Here is a 13,518-nt window from a genome sequence, read left to right on the forward strand (position 1 = left end):
TCCTAGCCAGCATGGCCACATGGGCTAACCCTGCTCTGGAGCAACAGTAAATGTGGATTTACACATGAATATGTGTAAAGGAAAGGGACCCCTGACCATTAAGTCCAGTCGCGAATGACTCTGCAGAACTGCTTCCAGGTCATGTGGCCAGCATGACTAAGCCGCTTCTGGCATACCAGAGCAGCACACGGAAAGGCCGTTTACCTTCCCACCAGAGCGGTACCTATTTATCTACTTGCACTTTGATGTGCTTTCGAACTGCTAGGTGGGCAGGAGCAGGGACCGAAAAACGGGAGCTCACCTCATTGCGGGGATTCGAATTGCCGACCTTCTGATCGGCAAGTCCTAGGCTCTGTGGTTTAGACCACAGCACCACCCGCATCCCTGGCTTATGTGTGGTTTATCCTAAATACACATTTTAAAGCATTTGGGCATATTTTTTGAGCGGAGATGTGTGTTTCAAAAATCAGTGAAATGTGAAAACAGAAGAATAATTACATTACAATTAACACGGGGTGTGTGGATTCGGTCTGTTCACTTTGGAATTCACAGGAATTGAGTTCCTCAAGCATCCCAGAACAGAATGAGCAAAGTCTGCTCTCACTCTAAGCCAACTCAGCCGTGCAAACAACAAATTCCTAAGACTCAGCCACATGCAAAAGCTAGTTCCCAGGATGAGGAAGCCACAGCCGATAAGTTGGTTTATGTTTGTAGTAAGGAAATGCCATTTTATAAGCCTTCCTTGCCTGCAACCCAATGTTCTTCCCTCCTCCTCCTCTCTAATTTCACAAACCTGAACAACTCCCAAGGAATGAGCAGGGTTGCACATGGTTCCAACATAGGCCAGTCCTACTGTTGGTCCACTGAAGTCAATTCCTCTGAAAGAAAGGAGGGATAGAGAACAGACTGTGAGATCTCATTCAGAAAGACTCCATTGTTCTATCATTCATAGAATCTATTGCTGCATTTGGCAAATAAGCCTTTGGCAATTCTTCCCAATGGAGTTGTAGACTATTAATATTTCAGCTGCAATCTATCTCAGAACTAAGGCACATGCAAGAAAAGTAGGGATCAATGAGTTTTGCCAGAACCCCCATTTTTCATCCTGCAGCCTGAAAATGGCAGAGGTTATTTGAACCCTCCCACAAATTTAGCAAAAAGTTCAAATGTTGCAGAAAATATGGTGTATCATCCCCCCTCACCCCCCACTCCAGTACCATGTCAATGACACCCAGAAGAAAAGGGCTGGTGAAAAACTGAGGAGGCCATTTGGGGGCAACGGTACCCCCACCACTCTTGACAGCATTCGGGGGAAGTATTTTTGAAACTTTGGAAACATATGGCTCACTAAAGGTACTCCACCTCTGCCCACAACCTTTTGCCACAGGGATACATACGTGAGAAGCTGAGCATTATCGTTCCTTTTCCGCTTCAACAGAACTGCCTGCCTCCACGCTGAGAACCGGTCTAAAGTGCTGCCCGCAGATTCATTCACATCAATCTTATCCCCATCAGACCAAACTTCTAGGCCAATCAATGCTACATGAACGTTTATGGCTTTGTAAACCTATGAGGAGAACAAACTGTAATCAGGGAACACACAAAAATACCTTAAGAAATACCTTAGGGAAAAGTTGGTAATGGATTTTATACTCCTCACCCCAACTTGGAGCAGATTAAATTGTATATATACTTTGAAACCAGGGTGTTAGTAAGGTAAAGGGACCCCTGACCATTAGGTCCAGTTGTGGCCGACTCTGGGGTTGCGGCGCTCATCTCGCTTTATTGGCTGAGGGAGCCGGCGTACAGCTTCCGGGTCATGTGGCCAGCATGACTAAGCCACCTCTGGCGAACCAGAGCAGTGCACAAAAATGCCATTTACCTTCCCGCGGGAGCAGTACCTATTTATCTACTTGCACTTTGACGTGCTTTCGAACTGCTAGGTTGGCAGGAGCAGGGACTGAGCAACGGGAGCTCACCCAGTCACCGGGATTTGAACCGCCGACCTTCTGATCGGCAAGTCCTAGGTTTAACCCACAGCGCCACCCACGTTCCTAACCAGGGTGTTAAGACAACATTAAAAGAGATACGGAAGTTCCAGGATTGTATCCAATACTAGTCCTACTTAGAATAGGCCCACTTAAGTTGATGAAAATTGCTTAAGTTATGGTCATTCATTCAAATGTGTCTACTCATTGTAGGATTTAGTTGGAGGCAAGCCCAAGGTTCTTATCTCTTTGTGTATTATTTTCTTCAAAAGCAGCCATCGTTTTTTGTGGGGTGGGGTGGGGTGGATTGGGTTGAGAAGGGGAGAGAAAGGGTTAATCAACAAATGCTTCCACAGACTCCTGAAACCAAATAAAATTTCCATTGAAAGCCCCAAACAAAAGCCTAAAACAACAACAACAAAATCACAGACAAGCAACAGTGTGCAAAGATGTATGTACCACAAGCAACTTTCAATCAAGTTGTGGGTTTTTTAACAAAAGTAAAGAATTATTATAGTTTGTAGGCAACAAAGATAATTCACACTTCATGTTGCATGACATTTTCAGATATTGTAACATACATGTGAAATATTTAAAAAAAAATCAAAATATAACCATGCATAAATATATAAATAATGTTACCGTGAAGAACACATATGGGCAACCCTTACTCCCAAATGTTTTATGCACTTGCGCGTCGAGGTCCCCAAGACACCCCAAATAAAAACACAATGACACTTAATTTTTGTTTAAGGTTTTTGGCATAATTTTGGCCACAACTTTATTCAAATTACAGCAATGTGAGTGGTTGCTTAGGCATTGGTAGCACTAACTGACCCCGCACGGGGACAGCTCTGACATTCTCACCCCCCGTGAAGGGTAAGTCACCTGGGGAGAGAGACGGGACTGGGAAACATGCGTCACCTCTCCCCAGAATGCTCCCAGGGGCTTGCGTGGCCCTAGCCCCTTGCCAGGGGGTTCGGACAAAAGCATGGCGAGCCCCTGGGTTCCTTTAACGGAAAACCCTTGAAGCAGCAGCAGAAATTTGGAGGGGCAGGCACAGCCAAATCCATACCCCTCCACCAACCAATTCCCAAACCAATGCCTAACCGCAACCTTACAAGTTGTGACAATTTGCTACACAGTAGGCAAAACCAAATGACACCAGCCAATCAGCCAAATGGACAAAATTCCTACCGGGCCCCTGCCCCAAAGCAGACGACCCCATGACAGGCAATAGCAAGGTCAAGCAAACAGCCTAACATTAGGGAAGGGAGGGCAGGTGATCCGAAGCAGGCAGCTAAAAGAGGAAGTTCGTCACTGCGTGCAATGTATTTAACAAATAGGGCTGTCAATCAATAAATGGCAATATAAATTTCCCCAGTAACAGCCCGCCCCTGCTTAAAAGAATGCCCATACCTTTTGCCTAGCAACAGTGAAGTGTCTCGTCAGCCCCATCCGCAATGCATGCTCTCCATGAGGGAGAACACGCTTTGTGAGGGCATTAAAATTAGGGATCTGCAAATCTGTCAATTTCAGCATCTCTCAGTTTCTCATTATCCAATCTTAAATTCATTTAACCGCATTTCCATATCAGTTTCTGAATTCATCAGCATTTTACTGCAAATTCTTCCGAATATACATAAAGTTTGTCTGCAATTTTGCCTAATACACTCATTTTTCCAATGCAATTTTCCCTAATATAATGCATTTTTGTATGTTGTGTTCACTGCTCTTTGCATTTGAATGTACACTTTAATGTACATGTGCATTTCTATACGCATTCCTTGGCTGGAGGAATTGTAGGATTTACAATTGTAAATTGTAGGGGAGGGGGGGAAAACCAATTTAAATACAGGTTAAAATGCAATTTAAAATGCAGCCTCATTTTAAAAGTAGCTGATAAATCAAGACCATAAGGGGAGGGAAACATAAGGGTCAGACTGAGTCCAAACCAAAGGCCAGGTGGAACAGCTCCGTCTTGCAAAACCTTGCAAAAGTATGAATTTTGAAAGATGGCTACATTTTGGTTCACGTATTGTAATTGCTAGGAAGGTTTCACTTTAAATGCAAATTGAATTTAATTTCTCCCTGTTCCTAAATATACTTCTAGGCCCTGCACTTCTTTCCTAAGAATACAAAAGGTGGGCGTCTCTGTAATAAGTGATGTTGCTGTGCTCTATAACTACCTGGTCAGGAATATAAAAATTGTTCATCTAGTAATGCTGAGATGTATTCAAATCAAACATCATTTTGTCAGCTCAGAGTGTAAAACAAGATTTCTTCACATGCACCTAAAAGAAGTGTTGAGGTACATGCAATGAAAAGTCTGTTGAATAAGAGAAAAATTTCCATTGAATAACTGAGTGATTTGTATAGAAATTTGAAATGTTCTTCTAATTTTAAATGCCCAGTTTTTGAACACTAATTGCAAAAATCAGAGAGAAACAAGCTAAGAGGATTCTGACCATTGCTAATTTAATGCAGAATAATAATAATAATAATAATAATAATAATAATAATAATAATAATTTTTATTTATACCCCGCTTTCCCCGGCCAGAGCCAGGCTCAGGGCGGCTAACACCAATAAAATCACAGTAAAAACATAATAGGGGGGAGGGGGGGGGAAACCAATTTAAATACAGGTTAAAATGCAATTTAAAATGCAGCCTCATTTTAAAAGTAGCTGATAAATCAAGACCATAAGGGGAGGGAAACATAAGGGTCAGACTGAGTCCAAACCAAAGGCCAGGTGGAACAGCTCCGTCTTGCAGGCCCTGCAGAAAGATGTCAAGTCCCACAGGGCCCTAGTCTCTTGTGATAGAGCTTTCCAGCAAGTCGGGGCCAGTACTGAAAAGGCCCTGGCCCTAGTTGAGACCAATCTAACCATATTAAAACATATGGTTAAAAAAACATATGTTTTAAAACATTTAAAACATATCTACGCCTCACTATTGTTCACTCAGAGTCATTGCCATTATATCTTACCATGTTTATGTAATTGACTATTTCAAATACTCTTGTCCTAATGCCAGTCATATTGCGGCTATACTTCCTGAACTGCAAAAAGAAAAAGATGAAAGTATTAATAACAGATTGAGCAGAGTGGGGTACAGGTTACACTGCATGCACCTTCAACCCTCCAGATGTTTTGGACTACAATTCCCATCATCCCTGACCACTGGTCCTGTTAGCTAGGGATCATGGGAGTTGTAGGCCAAAACATCTGGAGGGCTGCAGGTTGGGGATGCCTGGGTTACAGGGAAAGAGGAAGGCATTTAACTCATCCTTGCTGTAGCAAAAGAATCTCTGAACCTACATATAGGAAGAAAATGCTTTTTTGACAACTTACAACCTATGACAAGTTCTTCATAGTGGATTCTTACACGCTCACCTCCTAAACCTGGGTCCCCAACATGGCACCTGTGGGCACAAGAGCACTCTCAGACACCCCCCTTGAAGCCCATCAGGGCCCCTCCCAATTTTTTTAGTTCCTTGGGGATGCCTTTTTTGGGGAGGTGTTAGTTACCTTCAGTGCTTTTTTTGTAAAAAAAAATGTTTAGGGGTGCTCTCATTTTCCTACTCGTATTGAAATACTGCCCCTCAATGAGGCCAAACTTAGATTCACAAAATGTTTAGGGGTATGCAAATGCCTGTATCCCCCAGAAAAAAGCACTGGTTACCTTTTGTTGATGTCTATGTATTAGGATTCTTAACTTATGAGATTCCAATGTCGTGGGTTTAAGCCCCATGTCAGGCAAAAGATTGCATTGCAGAGGGTTGGACTAGATTTGCCCACGTGGTCCCTTCCAACACTACAATTCTATGATTCTATGTAATTTGGGGTGAGTGTTCACTGTTGTTTTTTCTGTGAAATTGGCATTCTGTGGTACCTTATGCAAAGGACAAAAATTCCTTTATCTGTCAGTCTGTAGGTCAGGTTTTTATTGTGTATAGCTAATGACCATTGCAATGTCACTTACGTGCACATTAAAAAACAAACAAACCCCAATACATTTCAAGAATTTGTTGAACAAAAACATGAAATGCAAGGTGTTACTTTAAACTGTAAAGTTCCCCAAATTATGTAAATTTAAAAATCCCCTTGGGTTAAAAAAATAAAAATAAAAATTGTCCATAATGCCTATCATCTATGTATCATCTATCTATCTATCTATCTATCTATCTATCTATCTATCATCTATCTATCTATCTATCTATCTATCTATCATCTATCTATCTAATATCTCACCCGTCTTCCCAACTACTAATGATCTCTAACTCAGGGAAATTAAAGATATTGGAAACTGTTTTAAATTAAATTGAATGCATATTGTGGCTGCGCCTACAGTCCTCAGTAACATGCAGATAAATATTTGCAGAACAAAGATCAGGTTTGCATCTTCCTTATTAAGTTCTGGATTTCACTGAAAACTCATTGAATGATAATGAAACTGATGAGGTTAGCTGCTTCTCAGTAATTGTGGTCAGCTGCTTCTCATTAAATATGGGAAATTGTGCAGTGACTTTACAGTAGACTGGAAACACAGTAAACTTTGTTCATTCAAATGACTTTTTTCCATTCTTGCAAGAAGCATCACCTCCAAGGCTGTAGCTACATATGGTAGTGAAATGGTGTCACCGTGGTTAGAAGGAAGTAACAACAAATGGCATCATTAAATGACATCAGCACAATATCAATTTCCTCTAATTTTTCACAAGACCAGCTGTTCCCTTTTGTAAAAGCGTTAGCAGAACACCAAATCTGCAATTGGAGAGACCTTCCACCACCTCCTTTGATATTATTATTATTTCAGAAGTTAACACTGTTTGTGTACACATAAGGGGGGTGAGCACAACCTCAAGTATGGGCACAGGAGCAAAGAATATCCAAATAGGGTTTATCTTGTGGAGTTTGCTACCACTGAGGAAAAAGATGGAAAACTGGCTCAATCAATGACTATTATGCATTATAGCTAAATGTATTCTCCATGTTGAGAAGAAATATACATCTGAATATAAGAAGCTGCGGGCAAATAACAATATAAGGCCATCACCTTCATGCCCTCCTTCTGAGCTTCTCAGCGATATTCAACTGGAAACTGGAAACAGCAAATGCAAGACTAGCAGGAACCTTGCGCTTTGGTCTGGTCTAACAGGGCAGTTCACATACTGCAGTGCTCCCCCTGTAAAGTAAGGTTACCAGATGTCCCCATTTCCCGGGAACAGTCCCTGGATTTACAAATCACTCCCCTGACAAAATCCATCTATTTAGTAGGAAGATGAAAAGTGTTCCTGGATTCATTGAAAAAAATCTGGTAACCTTACTGTAAAGTGAATGCTTCAAAAGAACTAAGAAGAAAAGCATTCCTTGGGATACTTACCACTGTGTAGTCTACAGCTATGTAAAGTTCAACATATTTCCTGGCCTTCAGGTATGCCTGCTTCTAAAGGGAACAAGAAAGTGGAGATTGGTCGGAATTTCCACACAAAGTTCATGGCAGGGTTGTTTAAAAGGGTTTTCCCCCAGAGTGGCTGGGGAAACCCAGCCAGATGGGCAGGGTATAAATAATAAATTATTATTATTGTAAAAGGAAAATGTTGAAGTGCCCAGTGGAACGTGATTATAATTCACTCTCAATGCACACATTGCTACAACACACCTGTTTGTTTTTGTGTGTGTGTGCATACATGGTTTCTTGGTCAGAAAATCCTCAGAACTGAGAATTTGACATCAAGAGTGAAGAGAGTCTTGGGAGGGTTGTGAATACTAACTTCCTAAGTACCACTTTGAGGTCAATATGTGGCTGATTCCCATTACAGTTATACATAAATCTAAATGGTAGAGTTCTCTCTTTTTAAATATTTCCCTTATAAAGTCCCTGTGAAGAACATCATATTGGCTGTTTCTGGAATCACCATCACAACTTCGCATGCCTTGTTGGGAAAGGGGTCTCCAAGTTCTAAACTTGTTTTTGCGTCATCTTAGAAACATTGGTGACTACTTAGTAAAGAGTAGCAATCGTGTTTATGGGAAGTGTATTTGGGAGGAAGAAAAACGTGTATGATTGATCAAGGTCTGGGATTGTAGGGGAGCCTGGACCATTTAATTTACTCTTTTACATGGTCATCACTCACTTTTTAGATCACCTAACATAATTTAACTTTTGCATGACTTGGATTTTTTAACTGCCTAAATGTTATTTCTGATCTCCCTTCAGCTGCCTATTTTGGGTCTGGCTGCCCATTATATAGCCCTGGTTCACAGGAACATTGGATCGTCTGATAAACTAAGGATTGCTGTTTTATAGCCTGGTTAAAGCACATAAACCTTGGGTAATGCTGGCTGTGTGTGATAAGACATTTATAAGGTTAGAGAGCTTGTTAAAATCTTTGAATGTACAGAATGTAAAGATTCCATTTTTCAGGACTTGCATTATGAAATGAATTACTGGACAGAAACAGTGGCTACCCATATATATATATGTGTGTGTGTGTGTGTGTGTGTGTGTGTGTGTGTGTGTTGTTTTTACAAAAGCTCAGATAATTTCTGAAATAATGTAAGGTGATCTGAGGAGAACATACCCATCTCAACACAGTAGCAGAAAATATGCAAAACTATACAAATGAAACTTACATCTCAATATCAATCAACATCCAAGCAGTATGGCTTAGCTCAATTTTGGTCTGAGCTCTACATTGCACATTATATTGCATTTGTGGTCAGGCTAATATTTGTAGAAGCAGAACTATGAATTTAATTTGCACAAGTCACTATGCAAGTATTAATTGTCTCTTAGCCCTTTCTCCCAATTTCCAGCCTCAACAGCACTGAACATGTCAGTGTTTGCCATCATATGTCAATGACACTTTTTCTGCCAGCTCTGCAAAACTGTCATCTGGTTCGCATGTGACAAACTTTCAAATAAAAACTAGGTTTCTTTTCTTTCAAACACCAATGGAATTTAATTGCCATCATCGAGCCAGACTTCCAGAATAAATCAAGAGAGAATTTATTTATTTATTTATTGCATTATTTATTCTTATCCAAGCTTTTCTCCCACACTCCTCTCTTGGGCAAAAACACCTGACTATTTTTAAGCCTAGCAGCTGATTTAAGATTTTGTAAGAGCGGATGGGATAGTAATCTGGTTTTTTAACATGAATCAATTATTAATGTACTAAATTTAAATACATTTGCAGTTATTCACTCATTTGAAAACAAACAGTGCAATTTAAAATGTTGGGAATGAATCCACTATGCCCCACTTACTTCTGCGCTTGTGCTCATCCTGGAGGTCTTTCTGGTGGGGTTTTCTGATTGCCAAGTGGTGTTGGTTACCCCACAGACCTTGGGGGTCTCATCCTTTTCTAGGCTATCATATTTGAAGACTGCATGTGCTTCACTGTCTGAGAGCTTCAGAGGTTCGATAAGATACCTCTCACCACCACTCTTGAAATACCCTCTGGAAAACATGAGAAGACCGCTTCAAAATAAGTTGATGAAGATCAACTACTAAGCCGTTTCCTCTACTCTAAATTCCCCTTGAAACCACATTGGATCTTATTTTCCTGTATTTCCTCACATCTCTCCTGCTCTAGCTTTCTGCACCCAATGTTATACCTACCAAATCAACAGTTTTATGCAGGAATGCATAAAATGTTACTTATTTCCAAGACCAGAATTAAGGATCACAATTCCTTCACTCAGATTGCCTGATTAAGGTTTCATATATGCCATACATGTGCCATGAGCTTTAAATGTATAGTTTGCATGCAGCCTGTTTCTCCTGCAACATCCAAGTCAGGCTGGTGTCGCATCAGGCCTTAAGGGGGCGAGATCACAACTCAGAGTTGAAGTACATGCCTCTCCTAACCAACCTAGCATCCCTGCAAGTTACGAATATTGCTTTGATAGCCATGCTACAGGAAGAGTCCTATTGTGTTCAAATCCTTCCCAAGAGGCATCTGGTTGACCCCTGTTGCATGGACAGAATGCTGGACTAGATCAACCTTCAGTCTGATCCAACAAGGCTCCTCTTATGTTCTTAAGGTGGCCAGATTCCTAATATTTATATCATACCAGTCCATAGCTTTGAGAAGTGGATGTTGTGCAACCTTCCCTTGCATAAAAATGGACCTGGGAACCAAGAACAAACAGCAGTCCTGGGTAGCTCATTGAGCTAAATCCCCACCTGAGAGCATGAGGTTCCTGGTTCAAGCCATGGATAATATCACAACTCAGAGATAGAAGATCTGGAAAATACACATAGACTCATCTAAGAGTGACCATAGCTCAGTGGCAGGGCACAGAGAAGGGCCCAGGTTCAATCACTGGCTTGTCTAGTTAAGAAAATATCAGGTAACAGGTGAGAGGAAATAATTCTGCTGTTGCCAGTCAGCATAAAGAATATTGGGCTTCTACCAACCTGGAAGAAGGCAGGTTCCTATGCTCTTCTATATCTACATTTAATTGCCATTGTGGCTGGGAAGGACCATAGCAAGCAGAAGGTCTCGGGTTCAATCCTTTGCATTTCCAGTTTTGAAAGAATTGGGGAAAACCTCTCCAACTGCTGCTGCCAGTTGGAGCAGACAATATTGGACTAGATGGACAAATCATCTGACCTGGTAGAAAGTAGCTACCATGTTCCACCCAACAAGGCATTCCTGAAGAAATCATCCCCCCCTCTGATCCCGCCCCCATCAGATATAGCTCCAAAGAGTTATCAGAGTATAAACAAAAACAATGTCAAGAAATGGCAATGACCCATCTTACCTCAACCCACGACATGCACTGATGCTTGCTGTAGAGTCAGTATCATTTTGGATGTAACCTTCATAATAGCAGTGGTCCTGTATGGAGAGACAGAGAAGCACACTGATAGACTCAAAGAACTGTAGAGTTGGAAGGGACCCCAAGGGTCATCTAGCCCAACCCCCTTCAATACAGGAATCTGAGCTAAAGTATCCCTGACAGATGGCCATCCAACCTCTGCTTAAAAACCTCCAAGGAAGGAGGGTCCACAATCTCCCGAGGGAGACCATTCCACTGTTGAACAGATCTCACTCTCAGAAAGTTTTTTCCTAATAATAATAATAATATTAATAATAATTTATTATTTGTACCCTGCCCATCTGACTGGGTTTCCCCAGCCACTCTGGGCGGCATCCAACAAAGACCAAAGATACACCTTTGCCTGGTTCCCTGTAGCTTTGCTTCTCTAAATGAGGGAACCGCCAGAAGGCCCTCGGCGCTGGACCTCAGCGTCCAGGCAGAGCGATGGGGGTGGAGACGCTCCTTCAGGTATACTGGGCCGAGGCCATTTAGGGCTTTAAAGGTCAACACCAACACTTTGAATTGTGCTTGGAAACGTACTGGGAGCATACATGTTTAGTCAGAATCTTCTTTCTTGTAACTTGAAGCCATGGGTTTGAGTTCTACCCTCCAGAGCAGGAGAAATGCATAGAAAGATTGAAAAGCGAAATGAAATTAGATACGAGAGCTGCTCTGAATATAGGCAAAGCCTGCAGTTGGTACACAGGCTTCTAAAAACAGGAAGCTTAGCCACCCAGGGTCCAAGGGAATTACTGGCTGGCTGCTAACCACAAAGCAGCTTTAAAACTGGCAGATCCAGCTGGTTCAGATTTCCCACCACTTATCTGCATGCCCTGTTGGCATAGGGCTGCCATTTTCTTTGTTTTCCCATTCAAGCTCGACTGCAATAAAACATTGCTATGAAGCTAGTGACAAACTCGAAAGCTACATCTAAAGAAGCCTCCTTATGCACCCAGTAAAATGTGTGAAAGCCTCCCATTAACTTCCACTGACTTTTGCCAAAGCAATCTAAAAAGTCATGACATATATGGCATAGTATGATGGGAAGTTGCATTATATCATATGATGACATAATATGACATGACATGATAGCCATGAATATCTGCAATTTTGCACTCCTGCTGTGAAAAGCACACATACAGTATGCTGTTGTGGACAAGTATCTGGGAGGTGGCAGGAAGGAGAGGAAGGACATGAGCAGGAACAGCATTGTACAACTGAGCCAGGACTGTATAGTGTAGGGATGGAGGACCTTTTTCAAACCAAGGGCTGCATTACTCCAGTGGAAAGCTGTCAGGGGCCACCTTCCAGTAGTGGATGGGACCAGATGCAAAAGTGGAAAGTGCTAGACTGCCTCACAATCACACACCCTTAACACAAACACACACAAAGCTATTTCAAGAAGAAGAAGAAGAAGAAGAAGAAGAAGAAGAAGAAGAAGAAGAAGTTGTTTTGTAGCCCGCCCAGCTTCCAACAGATTAAGAAAACATCAAACATTAAAAGCTTCTGGATACAGGGCTGCTTTCAGATGTCTATAGAAAGTCATAAAATTGTTTATTTATTTGACATCTGATGGGACGACATTCCATAAGGCAGGTGCAGCTACAGAATAGGCCCTCTGTCTGGTTCCCTGTAACTTCACTTTCTCAGTGAGGGAACTTCCAGAAGGCCCTCAGAGATGAACCTCAGTGTCTGGACTGAACAATGGTGGTGGAGATACTTCTTCAGATATACAGAGCTGAAGCAATTTAGGACTTTAAATGTCAGCACCAATACTTAGAATATCAGCAAAGATATATATTCATTAAAAAAAAACATATTTTTTTACAACTCTTCTCACTTTCTATTTTCTCTATGGAGAAAATGTGTTGTTGTTTTTTGTTTTGGTTTTTTTACAAAGTTGTAAAAGAAAGTTCTCCAACACTCTTGTTCTCTCCTGACTGTGTCAAAAGCAAAAAGAACTCTGTGATCCCAGCCTCAGAATGCAAATACCGGTAAATGCAATGAATATCAGAGCTGCACACCCTGCCTAACAACTATCTAAATGCCTCAAACGTCAGAAAACATGCGTGTCATTTTTGGGATGCAATTGCAATTTCAATTGCAAAATGCATGGGTTACTTTTTCCAGATTTTTGCAAGGTACTAAAGTCTGGAGATATTTCCCTTTGATCTTCTTGCAGAGGAAGTAAGGGCAACTGCACACTTCACACAGCATCAGAGTTCTTTCCCCTCCCTGCTGAAAGCTGATGTTTGGAGGTGACCCAAAAGGCCACTAGGCCCAATGAAGAGGTCCCCTCTCCCTGCTGGCCACTTGCCTAAACTCCAAAGTTAGGAGCACCTGGAGAAGGGTCTCTCAAACTAGTGGGTAAATAGATTCATGTGGAAGAATGTAATCCACTAAATGCATTGTGACTGAATTGTGAAGCACCAATTTCCCCTAAAAAGTCTCCGTAAAGTGCAATGCAAGTATGCAAAAAGGCTGGAACAGCCACAGAATTTAAGAGCAAGTTTTACACATTGCTAGTGTCAGCAGCAACAAATGCTGGCCCAGTCAAAGACCTCACATTATCCCACAATAGCTACCATCCAGTGAACAGCAGTCTTTTGCTCCCTACAACATATTTGGCTCAACAGCAGCTTGACTGCGCATCATGTGAGGATGTCAAAGAAGAACTTTGCTGACCACAGTT

General features: G+C 41.6%; 1 protein-coding gene across 1 annotated transcript in view; it reads right to left on the minus strand.

The window, feature by feature from the left end:
- Positions 1-13,518, minus strand: part of ADAM28 (ADAM metallopeptidase domain 28) — a 76,080-nt gene that overhangs the window by 26,347 nt on the left and 36,215 nt on the right. The window contains exons 5-10 of the mRNA XM_053366739.1: positions 10,767-10,843; positions 9,264-9,456; positions 7,375-7,437; positions 4,979-5,050; positions 1,398-1,567; positions 794-878 (exon numbers count right to left, since the gene is read on the minus strand). Coding sequence (XP_053222714.1) covers positions 794-878; positions 1,398-1,567; positions 4,979-5,050; positions 7,375-7,437; positions 9,264-9,456; positions 10,767-10,843 — 660 coding nt within the window. The remainder of the gene's footprint in view (positions 1-793; positions 879-1,397; positions 1,568-4,978; positions 5,051-7,374; positions 7,438-9,263; positions 9,457-10,766; positions 10,844-13,518) is intronic.

This window comes from Podarcis raffonei, chromosome 15, assembly GCF_027172205.1.
Source record: "Podarcis raffonei isolate rPodRaf1 chromosome 15, rPodRaf1.pri, whole genome shotgun sequence".
Classification (NCBI taxonomy): Eukaryota; Metazoa; Chordata; class Lepidosauria; order Squamata; family Lacertidae; genus Podarcis; species Podarcis raffonei.